The sequence below is a fragment of the Oncorhynchus masou genome, chromosome 18 (assembly GCF_036934945.1).
Source record: "Oncorhynchus masou masou isolate Uvic2021 chromosome 18, UVic_Omas_1.1, whole genome shotgun sequence".
Taxonomy (NCBI): Eukaryota; Metazoa; Chordata; class Actinopteri; order Salmoniformes; family Salmonidae; genus Oncorhynchus; species Oncorhynchus masou.
This window is the reverse complement of record NC_088229.1, coordinates 43,494,697-43,510,919: the sequence shown is the minus strand read 5'-3', so window position 1 is coordinate 43,510,919 and position 16,223 is coordinate 43,494,697. Positions and strand designations below refer to the sequence as shown.

The window sequence follows — 16,223 nt, the reverse complement described above, 5'->3', positions numbered from 1 at the left end:
GGTTCTGGTTCTAGATAACATATGATGCCCTACATTCTCCAGTCTATAGCTGACGGACCCTGTGATTTAAAACATGCTGCAGTAGCAGAGACCTGAGTGATTGTCCTCAGGTGATGATAGTAGCAGCTAGGTGCTGATGATGTGTCTCAATGTCCACTAGTGGCCATTATGATGGGGGAAATTATGGGTTTGAGAGTTGAGTGCAACCCAAGGTTGCATTGAGTACAATTAACTGTTGTATTTGAGTTATACCGTCTCTGTGGCATGAGGTTTATATGGGAGTGTCTCAGTAAATGTGAAAGCAGTGGAGTGATTTAAAGTTGGAATCAGCATACATCATTGATGTGATGTGCCTAGGGCTGGAAAACATGACTGGCATGTTGAGTAGAGGTGCTTTGCTTCCCGGTCCCTAGTAAATAAGCCCAGTTGTCTCCAGCTCCTTCTCTCCATAGTATATAGATGTAATATCTTGGGTAAGCAGCACATATGCTCCTGTTGAGCAGATGGTGAATTACACTCTTCCTCCTGCTTCTCAAGTGTTGTCTGTCTGAGCTTTCTGAGAATGGAGAGAACCCTAGAGGAGCTGAGTTTGTGTTGTTGATATACATTGGTGTAAAAATACTTTAAAGTACTACTTAAGTAGTTTTTTGGTGTCTGTGCTTTACTTTACCATTTATATTTTTGACAACTTTTACTTCATTACATTCCTAAAGAAAGTACTTTTGACTTTTCCCTGACACCCAAAAGTAATTCACACACTACTGCCTCTGATGTGGCATACTCACAAATGATGTGTTGGAGTGTGCCCCTGGCTATCTGTAAATTTAAGAAAACAACAAGTTTGCTTAATATAAGGAATTTGAAATAATTATACTTTTACTTTTGATACATAAGTACAACAATTACATTTACTTGTAGTACTTATGTATATTTAAAACCAAATACTTTTACTCCAGTAGTATTTTACTGGGTGACTTTCAATTTTACTTGAGTCATTTTCTATTCAGGTATCTTTACTTTTAGTATGGCAATTGGGTACTTTTTCCACCACTGTTGATATACAGATGAAGTCGGAAGTTTACATACATCTTAGCCGAATACACCTTAGCCAAATACATTTTAAACCAAGTTTTTAACAATTCCTGACATTTAATCCTAGAAAAAATTCCCTGTCTTAGGTCAGTTAGGATCACCATTTTAAGAATGTGAAATGTCAGAATAATAGTGATTTTATTTCAGCTTTTATTTAATCACATTTCCAGTGGGTCAGAAGTTTACATACACTCAATTAGTATTTGGTAGCATTGCATTTAAATTGTATAACTTGGGTCAAACTTTTCGGGTAGCCTTCCACAAGCTTCCCACAATAAGTTGGGTGAATTTTGGCCATTCCTCCTGACAGAGCTGGTGTAACGGAGTCAGGTTTGTAGTCATCCTTACTCGCACGCTTTTTCAGTTCTGCCCACAAATTGTCTATCTTTGTGATGGCCACTCCAATACCTTGACTTTGTTGTCCTTAAGCCGTTTTGCCACAACTTTGGAAGTATGCTTGGGGTCATAGTCCATTTGGAAGACCCATTTGCGACCAAGCTTTAACTTCCTGACTGATGTCTTGATGTTGTTCAATATATCCACGTACGTTTTCTCCTCATTATGCCATCTATTTTGTGTGCACCAGTCCTTCCTGCAGTAAAGCACCCCCACAACATGAAGATGATGCTGCCACCCCTGTGCTTCACGGTTGGGATGGTATTCTTCGGCTTGCAAGCCTCCCCCTTTTTCCTCAAAACATAACGATGGTCATTATGGCCAAACAGTTCTATTTTTGTTACATTAGACCAGAGGATATTTCTCCAAGAAGTGCGATCTTTGTCTCCATGTGCAGTTGCAAACCGTAGTCTGGCTTTTTTTATGGCAGTTTTGGAGGAGTTGCTTCTTCTTTGCTGAGTGGCCTTTCAGGTTATGTTTTACTCTGGATATATATATATTTGTACCTGTTTCCTCCAGCATCTTCACAAGGTCCTTTGCTGCTGTTGTGCTATTGATTTGTACTTTTCGCAGCAAAATACGTTCAGCTCTAGGAGACAGAACGCTTCTCCTTCCTGAGCGGTATGACGGCTGTGTGGTCCCATGGTGTTTATACTTGCCTACTATTGTTTGTACAGATGGTCGTGGTTCTTTCAGGCATTTGGAAATTGCTCCCAAGGTTGAACCAGACTTGTGGAGGTCTACAATTACTTTTCCGAGGTCTTGGCTGATTTCTTTTGATTTTCCCATGATGTCAAGCAAAGAGGCACAAATACATCCACAAGTACACCTCCAATTGACTCCGATGTTGTTGTCAATTAGCCTATCAGAAGCTTCTATAGCCATGATATAATTTTCTGTAATTTTCCAAGCTGTTTAAAGGAACAGTCAACTTAGTGTATGTAAACTTATGACCCACTGGAATTGTGGTACAATGAGTTATAAGTTAAATAATTATAAATAAACAATTGTTGGAAAAATGACTTGTCATTCACAAAGTAGATGTCCTAACCGACTTGCAAGAACTATAGTTTAACTTCTTACGGTTGAAATCCCGCTAACGGGATCGATATGACAACAGCCAGTGAAATTGCAGGGCGCCAAATTCAAACAACAGAAATCTCATAATTAAAATTCCTCAAACATACAAGTATTTTACACCATTTTAAAGATAAACTTGTTGTTAATCCCGCCACAGTGTTTGATTTCAAAAAGGCTTTACGACGAAAGCGCACCAAACGAATATGTTTGGTCAGCACCTAGTCACAGAAAAACCCAGCCAAAGGTTGAAACAGTTCCCATTCGCCCCCACTTCAGTGGAAGCCTCAAACAAGGTTCTAAAGACTGTTGACATCTAGTGGAAGCCTTAGGACGTGCAATCGGACCAAATTTACACACTATCTTGGATAGGCAAAGAGTTGAAAACCAACAAGCCTCAGATTTCCCACTCCCTGGTTGGATTTTCTTTCTCAGGTTTTTGCCTGCCATATGAGTTTTGTTATACTCAGACATCATTCAAACAGTTTTAGAAACATCAGTGTTTTCTATCCAAATCTACTAATAACATGCATATCTTAGCTTCTGGGCCTGAGTAGCAGGCAGTTTACGCTGGGCACCTTATTCATCCAAGCTACTCAATACTGCCCCCCAGCCATAAGAAGTTAACAAGAAATTTATGTGTTTGAAAAGTGTTTGAAAAGCGAGTTTTCATGACTCCAACCTAAGTGTTAACTTCTGACTTCAACTGTACATTAGATTCAGGCCATCTCGGTTCTTTCCTCCCATGTTGTTTGTTGTGCTCCGGCCTCTTGTGTTACGTACTGGCTGTCCTCGCTTACTGAGGCGAAGGTGAAAGAGAGGGCTGAGCACCAGAGGTGTCGTTGTCTTTTCCTGTGTGTGTGTCTGTGTGTGTGTGCTCACCCACTGAGCAGCATCACCAGCAGAGCCAGTGTACTAAAGATGCTGCGTGTCTGCCAGGGACTCAAACTGTGAAACACAAGAGACTTGGGCCTCTTTTCAATCAGCTATCAGGCTTTCTGAGATAACTGGCCAATAACTCATCCCGCTAATTAAGCCTTTACCCACATACATGGGTAGTGTCAATCATCATAACTGCAGTAGAAGCCGCTATTTCATCTACACTTTTAGTCATCCAAGAGCTAGTAGGCATCGACTGCTACCACTGCTAATCCACTCCCCAGACAGAAATTCACGTTGTGTGTATGTCTAGTCTTTCTACATAAATACGTAAAACCAGGGCCCGGCTGAGTGAAATTGCTGCAACATCCACCACTACGTTCAGCACTAATACAGTCCCAAGACTACCAGCACAGGCCTACAACCTCATAGTATGGGATGCCGTTTGGGTCTAATGCGTGTGATAAAAGATACAAGTCCAATAACAATATTTGATGCGTCTTTTAAACTGATAATTTGACGTGTCAAATAACAAAATTATTTTTTAGAATGTTGCGTGCGGCGAATCTGCATTAGCAAGCCAAGTTTCACCACTACGGTCAGTAGCGCTGTCAAATCTGTAAAAAAAGAAGTCTGCTAACAAGCACACACACCAGTCACAATGTGTTTAAAATACCGCGTTGGTAATAAGCCATTATTTGTTCAACCGAATGGGAAAATGTCTGTGTGAGCATTTTTGAAATAAGATCAGGATCAAATGAGCAGGATAAAAATTGCTAGCTTGGTAGACCAACATTCTCCCTGACATGCAACCATTCCAGAGGCAGGGGAGATAGGATGATGATCCTGCTGCTTCTGCCTGCCAGCTAGCTAGGTAACAAACTCGGCAAGCTAGCCAGCTACAGTACCTAGCCCTGTTGCCCCATGCTAACATTATAAGCATGACTAAGCATGGGACCATCACCCAAATACAAAAGCTGTCTTATAAATGAGGGGTATTTTAGATGATGACACCTAGCTAGATAGTTAGCTCGCTAACTGTAGCTACTGAAACAGATTGTTGTTTTGCTGTGTTTTTGGAGGAGAACATTGTTTGCATCCAACAACTAGCTAGCTTTTTTCTGACCAGCACTGCCCGAGAGCTTAGGGAAGTGTGTGTCTGCCTCTTGCGGCATTGGGAGGTGCCCGATTCTTTACCAGAATCATAGCATACATATCGGTGAATCGCTATGAAATATGGTGATGCTGTAATCGATGTGTAATCACTATGTCCAAAATTCATGAACGTGTTAAATTATTATGTGACGTGCAGTCACATTCAGGTCCTGAATGGTCAACAAGCTTACTTGGCACATCAAATAATGTTATTTGACATGTATATTTTTTGACACGTAAAGACCCAAACGGTGCTCTATATCACAGACTCTAGTCTTTCCCATTTGATATACAATACTGAAGCTCAAAGTAAGCCAGGCTCTTCAAATTCAAAACCACTCCACAGCCACTGAGGTACCACTCTCCTGCGACAGTCACTAGGCTCATAGTCATATTGCTTACAAGTCTCTTGTATGTTAATATGCAGCTACACCATGACCTAAACGGAGCCTGGCTGTTTAAAATCTAGTGCATTACATACCTAGTTGGCTAGCTCTCGCTATCATTAAACATGGAAAAGTCATTGTACCTGAGAATTTGCTTTTCTGAGGTGAGGTACTGTAGCTGACAGTGAGAGGACGTGTAGGGGAACTAATGAGCGAAGAATAACAACATGGCTGTGATTAATTGGCCTTCTCCACTAATCAAAATGGATGGCTTCATTCAGACGTGATTAGGAGCCAGCAATGTGAGAGACTGACTGACTGCTGGTGTGAACAGCCTCAGAACAGCCTCAATGACCTGGTTTTGATGTGTAAAGCAGCACCCGTTCATAAACCCTGACTAGCAGGGAACAATAGGCTGGAGGGAGCTGGAGAGATCACCAGCAGTCACAGTCAGACACTCAATACAGTACGAGGGCTGGGGATGAATGTAAGCAGTGTTCATTCAAGTGTGATAAATATTTGAATAACACTTCCTGTTTTTCAGTGTGTGCAAATAAGTATGTTGGTGTGTGTTTCACAAAAGGGTAGTTATATTATCCTATGAATTCCGAAACACAGGAACCACAGGGAAATGCAACTCTCTACCATCTCTCTAGATTGAATCCAATTATCATTGTTATTATGAAACTATTTGATCATACAACATCCATATGGCTTCCAGTCATAGTAGCCATTTGTTGTCGTTCTGTTTTCCTGAATGAGTAATGTGGGTCCAAAGTGGAATGACAATGAGTATGTTTCCATACACACTAATTAATCAACATGAAACTGATTGTGGCAGAATGCAGAGAATGGCATTAGTCATAAACAGTATTATTAGGGGGTTGTTCTTCTTGCAAAGCAGGTAAACATTTTAAACAAACTATTATATTAATTCCGAATATTCACAATAGTCACATTATTGTGTGCATATAACCATGCTCAATGTGGTGATGCCTGCCTGCCTTTTTATTTTACCTTTATTTAACTAGGCAAGTCAGTAAGAACAAATTCTTATTTACAATATCTACCGGGGAACAGTGGGTTAACTGCCTAGTTCAGGGGCAGAAAGACAGATTTTTAAACTTGTCAGCCAGGGGATTTGATACAGCAACCTTTCGGTTACTGGCCCAACATTCTAACCACTAGGCTACCTGCCACCCCAACTCTGTAGAGGCTCAACGGAAACGCTTTGCAACAAGAGGCCTGACAGAATCAGTGGCTTTTCATTCCCTTGTCATTCTCAGCAGGGAGGTGTGGAGACTGAAATAGAGAGTGATTAGAAAACCTAACTGTTATTACTGTGTAGGAGAGAGAACAAAGCACCGGCTCTGATCCCTCATGTTCAGGCCAATGCTTTCTGATTATGTGTTAAAACATCAGTAACTGATGAAGACACCACTGTCATGTTTTGAAGCGTGTACATACTGCAGCATAATGATGATGTGACGATGGTAGTTGAGTGAATGTGCAATTATACAGAATTGCACCTATTTCAGATCATTTTTTAGCACTTCACACACGAAGTGACCTCGGTTAGGGCGAGTGGTAAATCTTAGATGGACAGCTATTACACAGACCTGGAATAATTTTGCATTTGAACCTCAGGGCTATATCAACAGGGGAGCAGGAAATGCCTGTGACAAGGTGACTACAGTAAGACAGGACTGTTTAACCTACTGTTTAACCTGCAAGCTTGCACCTTGCTCAGTCACAGTGCGATGCCAGGAACTGTCGTTGCATGCGGACTCACTGTGGTCCCTGGGTAGAAGAGGTGTCTACTGTACTCTGCTGCCACTGTGCCTTGCCTCTGGATTCATTAGAAGTGTTCTCCAGGGAAACATTTGAAATGTTTTCCCAACTGCACTTCATTGGGATCAAACAAGGTTGTCCTCTGCTACTCATGAGCGTATATATCTCATCACCATGGAGAGTGATGGTGAACTTTGATAACTGCCCACTGAAGAGGAGATTTGTCCTTGAGTTGTACTCCCACCATCCTCTGTTTAAAACACACACAGGCCCCTGTCAGACTGAAAACATTCTGGACCAATGATTAAGCTATAAGGCATGAGAACCCAGGGATTATCATGTGAATAACCCCCTACTAAGGGCTGTTTTAGGAGATTCTGAGATACTGGAACTGGCGTGCCTGACTCTAGCAATCATACCATCCTCAAAGTTGCTTAGGTCACTCATTTTGGCCATTCTAACATACAATCGAACAGTAACTGAATGCCTCGATGCCTGTCTGCCTCCTTTATATAGCAAGCCATGGTCATGTGCCTCACTGTCTGTAGGAGTACCTAATACCTAATAAAAATGGCATATATAGAGGTCCTTGGAGCGACGCACAATTGGCCTAGCATCATCGATGTTCGGGAGGGTTTGGCTGGTAGGGATATCCTTGTCTCATCGCGCAACAGCGACTCCTGTGGCGGGCCGGGGGCAGTGCACGCTAATGAAGGTTGCCAGGTGCACGGTGTTTCCTCTGACACATTGGTGCGGCTGGCTTCCGGGTTGGCTGCGCGCTGCGTTAAGAAGCAGTGCGGCTTGGTTGGGTTGTGTATCGGAGGACGCATGACTTTCAACCTTCGTCTCTCCCGAGCCCGTACGGGAGTTGTAGCGATGAGACAAGATAGTAGCTACTAAAAACAATTGGATACCACGAAATTGGGGAGAAAAAGGGGTAAAAATAAAATAAAAATCACATTTTGTGAGTTTTTTTATAGGGCAAGGCAGCTCTAATCAACATCTCCAATCTCGTCTCCTTGATTGGGCTCTAGGTTAGCTGACTTCTGACTACAAATAGCTTTTGGAAAAGTCATTAGCCTAGGGGTTCACATACTTTTTCCAGCCTACACTGTGAATGTTTAAATGATGTATTCAATATAGACAAGAAAAACACTAATTTGTGTGTTATTAGTTTAAGCACACTGTGTTTGTCTATTGTTGTGACTTCGATGAAGATCAGATCAAATTTGATGACCAATTTATGCACAAATCCAGGTAATTCCAAAGGGTTCACGCCTTTTTCTTGCCACTGTATATAAATATATATAACACGGCTGTCAGCCAATCAGCATTCATGGCTTGAACCACCCAGTTTACAATGGAATTTATTTCCTGGTATTGTTTTGATAACCCCCTCTCCCATTATTCTCAGCACTGCTTCACCTTGAATGACATCCAAGTCAGCACAGACAGACAGCTAGCTGAACTCACAAACTGCACTATCTATGGTGACCAAGCAGAACGGAAGTTATTTATGATGATTTTCCTTTAAGTTACCTCAGCCTGCTGGCTTGTAGAAAGGCTCTCCTACAATTTACCAGTGGAGTTGTGTAACACCCATTGCTGATTTCGATTTGGAGATGTGTCTCTGTGTGCCTGCGTTTGGTCTCTGCAGCCCTGCCAGTCACTAATAGAGGAAAGAAATCAGAGTAATTCATGGTTCACAGCTCCCCAAACTCATTCAGTGGAGAAAGAGAGCGAGAGAGATGGGACATTAGCATTTGTGAAATTAATAATTCAAACAGCAGTAAATGGCATCAGCCCTTGATTCAATTTGCAACTGATATTAATCATGGCTTGTGTGCAGAAATGAGAAATTAAAAAACTTTTTCGGTGCATTCTGGGCTTTTCTGTGAAGGTGTTTTCAAGCAAGACATGAACTGATTATACTCTGTGATAATGGCAAAATACAAGGCGACTGTAATTCCTCACCTATATTCATACTATAATTACTTTTCTTACATAGCTGTGAATTTCAATAGAGGGATTACAGAATATTACTGCACACATCCTACCTACCAGTCAAGCTATTGTTCATGGAACATTAGCGAAGACACTGAGGCCAAATGTTAATCTGATTGAGCAAACTGCTTTCATAAAAGATGTCAGATAGCTTTTCCTGCTGCTCTGTGTGTCTGACAGAGATGGGATCAGAGTTCTGTGATGGCGAAAAATGGCCACTGTTCAGCATTCAGGCCAGATGTTACATGGCTCCATGCTTAATGAAGGTCCTCACCTCTGAGAGACTGATGGCAGACTGGCGGTGGACTGAAGAGGGGATGGTCCCGGCACCAGCGGGTCGAAGGTGGATCATGGAAGCTCTTCTATAGATGAGTGAGAAGTGCTGCTGGGGAGAACTACTTCAGGTATATGATGATGAAGGAGAGAGATGGCCATAACGACATCAGGAGGAGAGTTCCTTGACAAAATAGAATTCAGTGCAGAACACAAACATACAAAGACTGTAGAAACACTACAAATAACCTGACCTTCTGTCTACATGGGCAATTACTTTCCATTTCTTTTGTCCTTTCTTTGGAATTATTTTCCATTTCTTCATGTCTCTCCTTCTTTCACAAGTAGGATTGAAGTGTATTCAGGATGTTTTTTTACACAAGTCACAATGAGATTTATGCGGTAGCGGCTGCCATAGACAGGACCTTCATTATGCCGCTGGACATGTTCGGGTGTATTCTGGGAGGTGACCTCTGAACTGCACCATTGTATTTCATTCCTAGTGCCTCTCTGTGTTCATGATGAATGTGTCCGTACAGCTGCTGAACATTTTGTTTATATGGCTCTACTGCATATGATCTTAAACATCTCATCAATGTCATGTTGCTGATTTAATTCACTAATTTGATCATTTCATTTGTCCTGCACTAAATATTGTTGTTCTACTGAATTGTTAATATTATGACCTACTGCGTCTCCATGGTGTAGCTGTTAATAGATCATAATGCAAGCGGAACCATCTGAATAATGAAAACCATACTCCTGCTGCTCAGCTGATTCATTTTAGGATGTGGAAAGAGCGATTTGGGAGAACTAAGTGTGTTTGTTAACCCCACATTATATATTATGTATGATGTCGTAGGCTCCAGATTAAACTGTAGATTTTCCAGGCAATACATCTCTTCTGTGGAAAGATTGTAATGTGTGCTAGGCGTTTAAAAAAAATACCATCAAATTCAGTTCTTTAGCGTGAGTTCTTTTACTCAATTGACTTATATGGATACGGCTGCATTGAAATGTTTCTTACTGAAGAAATATGAACCATGGTAGCAATTTAAAGAGAACAGTTTGGAGAGTATGGCAAAAATGATTAGACCAAGTAAAATGCTCTGGATACATTCAGTAACATGATAAGAATGTTCCTGAAAAATGTGGGGTAGGTGCAACAACATACATTACAAGGGTTTGAGGGAGAGGACCAACTGGTGTCTCCAAATGGCCACACACCTCTACAAAGTGTGCACAGTTCTTAATTTCAATGCATTTTTATGACTCAAGTCTTTATCAAGAAGTTGTTTTTTGGAGCTCTCCAAGCTGTGCTGTTCAGGAACTAGAGCATGCACACTTGTAGTTTTTTTTTTTTGTACACAACCCTGAATGCTTTTTCTCTTTAAAATGTGTGTTAAACAGAAAAGCATGGGTATGTGATTTAATATCCTAAACACAATAATACCCCATTTTAAAACATATAGATGTATGAAAATAATAAGTGCTCAGGTTGAGAGTGAAGCAGGAAGGTGCCACTGGCTGAAATGGTGCCATAAAAAGATCCCCTTGTCACCTGGGGAACAATCCTGAGGCACTCACACACACATTTATCCTGTCGTTCAGTTTCAAATGAAATGGCTCCAGTCAGGTTGTGATGACTGTGTTCTGTTTCTCTCTACAGGAGACATGCCTCTCTGCCCATCGACGTCACAGAGAACCCTGCCAGTCTGGTGTCAGCCGGCTGTAGGAGAGGTTTCCCCTGCCGCAAGTGGAAGTCTGCCTCTTTTGGGTACAGTAACATGTTGTCTTTGTTTGGGTGTGTGTTCAGTGTGCCTGTATGGACCCCTAAAGCTTGATAGAACTGAAATGGTTTGTTTGGCTTTAATCACAACTGGTGCCCTCAAACTGCAGATGACTAAAGCCTTTTTCACATTGGCAGTTTTGAAATGACTGAAATAAAATCTGTTATCTGATATTTCAAGCCACATTTCAAACCTCATTCATAGGTGGTTTGAAGTAAGAAACAAATCCTATTATTGGCCTTTGTCTGAATGGTCAAATCTGATTTATTTGCCCTCAAATGGTTTTTAGACTGGTATATCTTGTTGCTTGCTAGCAACTCTGACAGTTTGACAACAACATGTGGTAGCTAACCACCTTGTTAATTGTTTACAAACAAATGAGTGAGTGTGCTAGAAAACTGAACCGCTATCTAGCTATCTTGATGCTGTGGTTACTTGTTTTGCAAGTTGGATCATCTTCTCCTTTTGAGGCTTTAAGTGTTCTTACACTATGATTTTGAACATTCAAAGCACATGGGAATAGTCCATGGCAGGCATTGTTGTCACCTTAGATTGCTACACAACTTCTGAGTGATAGGAAGCACAAGGTTCACCACCAATCAGCCTATACCATTGTGCACGGACTGGTCGTTACCATGACAACTAGCCTAGCCATGTCAGCAAATGACTGCTTTCTGAACACACACACCACACACACATACATACAATTTGGTCACTTGTAACTTGCTGTTTGACAGTCAGTAGTCCAAAACAGATTTGAAAAACAAAACAGATTTGAGCATTAAGGCCTGCAGTGTGAACAAGGCTTAAGTGTTTGATGTGATTGTGTTAGTGTTATAAACAGAGTTCACAGTAAAATTGCCTTCTGGTAGATATGTTGCACCATGTTTGAGTCTCTGTTGGCATATTCTAGTGAGCTGATTGTGATACCTTATCCATCTGGGGGGAACATGGCTGTTTTTCCCCCCCGGACATTCCTAATGGGCATCCTGTCCATTATGTAGTCCACTAATGAGATATGATGTTTGTGTATAATACCACCCACTACCTGGAGCCTGAGAGCCTCTCAATAAACAACAAGAGCCGGACGGGATAAGAGAGCACACACACAACACACACACAGCTTCAAAAGGTTTCAAAGCTTCTTCATTGCCCTGTGCTTCATCATCAAATAGCAATGAGCTCCCACTCAATAGCCTGCCCTCCTCATTATAGGCCCAAATTATCCCCGAAGCTCATACCAGGCTCATTTCAAAAACATTTAACATCTGTATCTACGGTGTGTTTATATGGAAATGAGAGACCAAGACCTGAGATATGGGTATCTGATATTGTAGATGTTGTGAAGTGTTTCATTGATTTAAATGCCATGGGGTTTATGACGTTTTACAGAGAAACAGAGGAGATTATCGTGAACATATTGAGTAATTAGTATGTCAGATCAGTTGTGTCCTCTGTGATAGTGTTTGTTTCAGGAACACATTTAGTAGCTAATAGGTGAAATGGGTTATGAAGGCCAACACAATAATGGATGTGATTTGAAGCGTGATAGGCTGGCTCGCAGCGCTGTTGTTTTTGCTTCATCATTTCACAGACTCATTAGCATAATCAGTCCCTAATCACCAACCAGCTGACTGACGACAGAGCACAACACTCCAATATGCCCCCAACACATTAGTGATTATTTGGACAATTTACTGATTTGTTTTAGTTGGCTGCTGAGTTAATTTATCCCCCAGGTGGTTATTACATTTAAATGTATTAACATTATTAAGAAGTGTTAATTACTGCAGCTCAGCATTATGTACACAGTACATGCATTGTTACTGCTGAACAATTAACTGAAATTTCCTTTTTTTCACCCATTTTTTTTTGAGCAACTAATTGACTGACTTGGGTTCAATTATTTGAATTTCCATTTTATTAAAGTAACGTAATGTGAATAAATTATGGTTAATAAATGCTAAGCAGCAATGGGCAATCACTACCATCATGGGACTTTTTATTAATTGTTTTATTCGGTTTTACAGCATTCAACCCACAAAATACATAGTGCATTTAATGTTAATTTTTTTTATCGGAAACCTTACATTTTTTTCCTATACTTGAACCGAAACCGAACAGACTTCAAAAAGCACTAATCGCTCAGCACTATGCAGTAAAAGTCCTTAAAGGAAAGGTTCACCCAATTTGAATGTTATATTGTTTTTGTGCATCTTTGAGTGATGTTCTATCTATTCCCTGGGTCATTTCATGTTTTCATTTGTTTCTGAGTTGTCATTCAAGCAGGCAAAAATCTGGCCGGTATGACGTAGTACTGTGATAAAGCTGCTCTCACTACACTGGAAGATAATAAGAATATGACTTTTAGATCGCAAGTATGTTTATCATACATGTCAGATTTCAATACTGGCCGATGTCATAACTCGGGAGGATATCTTCTCTCAAATGAGCCTTTTATCATATTTTTGCGATAAATGTGTAGTAACCTCTTGGTGTTAGGGGGCAGTATTTTCATTTTTGGAAAAAAAACGTTCCCGTTTTAAATGGGATATTTTGTCAGGAAAAGATGCTAGAATATGCATATAATTGACAGCTTTGGATAGAAAACACTCTAACGTTTCCAAAACTGTAAAGATATTGTCTGTGAGTATAACAGAACTGCAGGTGAAAGCCTGAGAAAAATCCAATCCGGAAGTGCCCCAGGTTTTGAAAGCACTGCGACTCCCTATAGAGCTGTACCATCAGCGAGCTTACGCTTTCTATGTATTCCCCAAGGTGTCTACAGCATTGTGACGTAGTTTTACCCATTTCTGATGAAGAATAGCTGTATGGGGGCACATTGCGTAAGTGGTCACATGGTGGCTCCGAGAGAGATTCTCGCGTAAAGTGCAGAGGTAGCCATTACTCCACTCGGTCCTACAGAAAAAGGAATTGTCCCGACGGATATATTATCAAATAGATATTAGAAAAACACCTTGAGGATGGATTCTAAACAATGTTTGCCATGTTTCTGTCGATATCATGGAGCTTATTTGGAATATTTTTCGGCATTGTGGTGACCGCAATTTCCGGGCGATTTCTCAGCCAAACGTGAAGAACAAACGGAGCTATTTCGCCTACAAAGATAATCTTTTGGGAAAAAATGAACTTTGGCTGTCTACCTGGGAGTCTCGTGAGTGAAAACATCCGAAGTGCATCAAAGGTAAACGATTTAATTTGATTGCTTTTCTGATTTCCGTGACAAGTTTGCTTGCTGCTAGCAAGGCATAATGCTACGCTAGGCTATGATAAACTTACACAAATGCTTGTCTTGCGTTGGCTGTAAAGCATATTTAGAAAATCTGAGATGACAGGGTGATTAACAAAAGGCTAAGCTGTGTTCCAATATATTTCACTTGTGATTTTCATGAATAGGAAGATTTTCTAGGAAGATTTATGTCCGTTGCATTCTGCTAATTAGTGTCAGATGATGATAACGGTCCCGTTCACGGGCTGGGCTTCACTACAGGTTAACAGAAAGTCGAGCACCTTTCTCCTATTTGTCAGCTTCTTAAGTCCAGGGTGCATTGCATGGTGCCGTTGACAGAGATATTAGAGAAAGGAGAGAGGAATACCATTGGGCAATTAATGGAGGAATGTATAACACCTCAAACCCAGCAGACTGTCGACCAATCGCGTTCAAGTTGTCAAGCTGCGTCACGTGGTTGCTAAACTAATCGTCACTCAATCCCTTCTCAAAGGCAGCGTATGAGTCGAGAAAGGTGCCTATTTTCCTCAAAATTACAAATCCGAAGCTATACAATATTACAGATATGAAGTTAATTATCTCATCTCAGAAAAGATTTGTAATGTTGTACTTCTTGATCAAATTTTATTGGTCACATGCACATGGTTAGCAGATGTTAATGTGTGTGTAGTGAAATGCTTGTGCTTCTAGTTCCGACTATGCAGTAATATCTAACATGTAAACTAACAAATTCACAACTACCTTATACACACAAATGTAAAGGGATGAATAAGAATATGTACATATAAATATATGGATGAGCGATGGTGTGCGGCATAGGCAAGATGCAGTAGATGGTGTAGAATACAGTATATACATATGAGATGAGTAATGTAGGATATGTAAAAAAAATTAAAGTGGCGTTATTTAAAGTGACTACTGGTACCTTTATTAAGTCCATTTAAGTGGTCAGAGATTTGCAGTTGAGGGCGGTGCAATTGCCGTACCAGGCGGTGATACAGCCCGACAGGATGCTCTCGATTGTGCATCTGTAAAAGTTTGAGTGATTTCGATGACGAGCCAAATTTCTTTGTATGTGTGGGTGGACCATTTCAGTTTGTCTGCGATGTGTACGCCAGGGAATTTAAAACTTTCCACCTTCTCCAGTGTCAGTGTCATCGATGTGGATGGGGTGTGCTCGCTCTGCTGATTCCTGAAGTCCACAATCATCTCCTTTGTTTTGTTGACGTTGAGTGAGAGTTTATTTTCCTGACACCACAGTCCGAGGGCCCTAGTACAGGAGAGGGCTGAGAACGCACCTTTGTGAGTTTGGAGGGTAGTATGGTGTTAAATGCTGATCTGTAGTCAATGAACAGCATTCTTACATAGGTATTCCTCTTGTCCAGATGGGATAGGGCAGTGTGATGGCGATTGCATCGTCTGTTGACCTTTTGGGGCAGTAAGCAAATTGGAGTGGGACTAGGGTATCAGATAGGTTGAAGGTAATATGATCCTTGACTAGTCTCTCAAAGCACTCCATGATGACAGAAGTGAGTGCTACGGCGGCAATTGTAATTTAGTTCAGTTACCTTCGCTTTCTTGGGAACAAGAATAATGGAGGCCATCTTGAAGCATGTGGGATTGGTAGGGATTGGGATTGGTTGAATATGTCCGTAAACACACCAGCCAACTGGTCTGCGCATGCTCTGAGGACGGGGCTAGGGATGCTATCTGGGCCGGCAGCTTTGCGAGGGTTAACACGTTTTAAATGTTTTACTCATGTTGGCCATGGAGAAGGAGAGTCCACAGGCTTTGGTAGCTGGCCGTGCCAGTGGCACTGTATTGTCCTTGAAGCGAGCAAAGAAGTTGTTTATTTTGTCTGGGAGCAAGATGTCAATGTCCGTGACGGGGTTGGTTTTCTTTTTGTATTCCGTGATTGACTCTAGACCCTGCCACATACGTCTCGTGTTTGAGCCGTTGAATTGCGACTCTACTTTGTCTCTCTACTGACCATTCATTCCTATAATTGTTGACGTAATGCATGCTAATGTTGAGCTCTCCTTGTCCCAGAACTGCCCAGAATGCACCACGCGGCCCATTGATGTTAAAACGATTCCAATGGAGTTTCCCATCTCCTTAAAAGTATGTCTG

At 41.2% G+C, this 16,223-nt stretch overlaps 1 protein-coding gene across 2 annotated transcripts in view; it reads left to right on the top strand.

Annotated features, from left to right (window-relative positions):
- Nucleotides 1-16,223, top strand: part of LOC135504664 (IQ motif and SEC7 domain-containing protein 1-like) — a 183,664-nt gene that overhangs the window by 50,076 nt on the left and 117,365 nt on the right. For both annotated transcript variants that reach the window (XM_064923423.1, XM_064923430.1), the window contains exon 3: nucleotides 10,723-10,830. In XM_064923423.1, coding sequence (XP_064779495.1) covers nucleotides 10,723-10,830 — 108 coding nt within the window. The remainder of the gene's footprint in view (nucleotides 1-10,722; nucleotides 10,831-16,223) is intronic.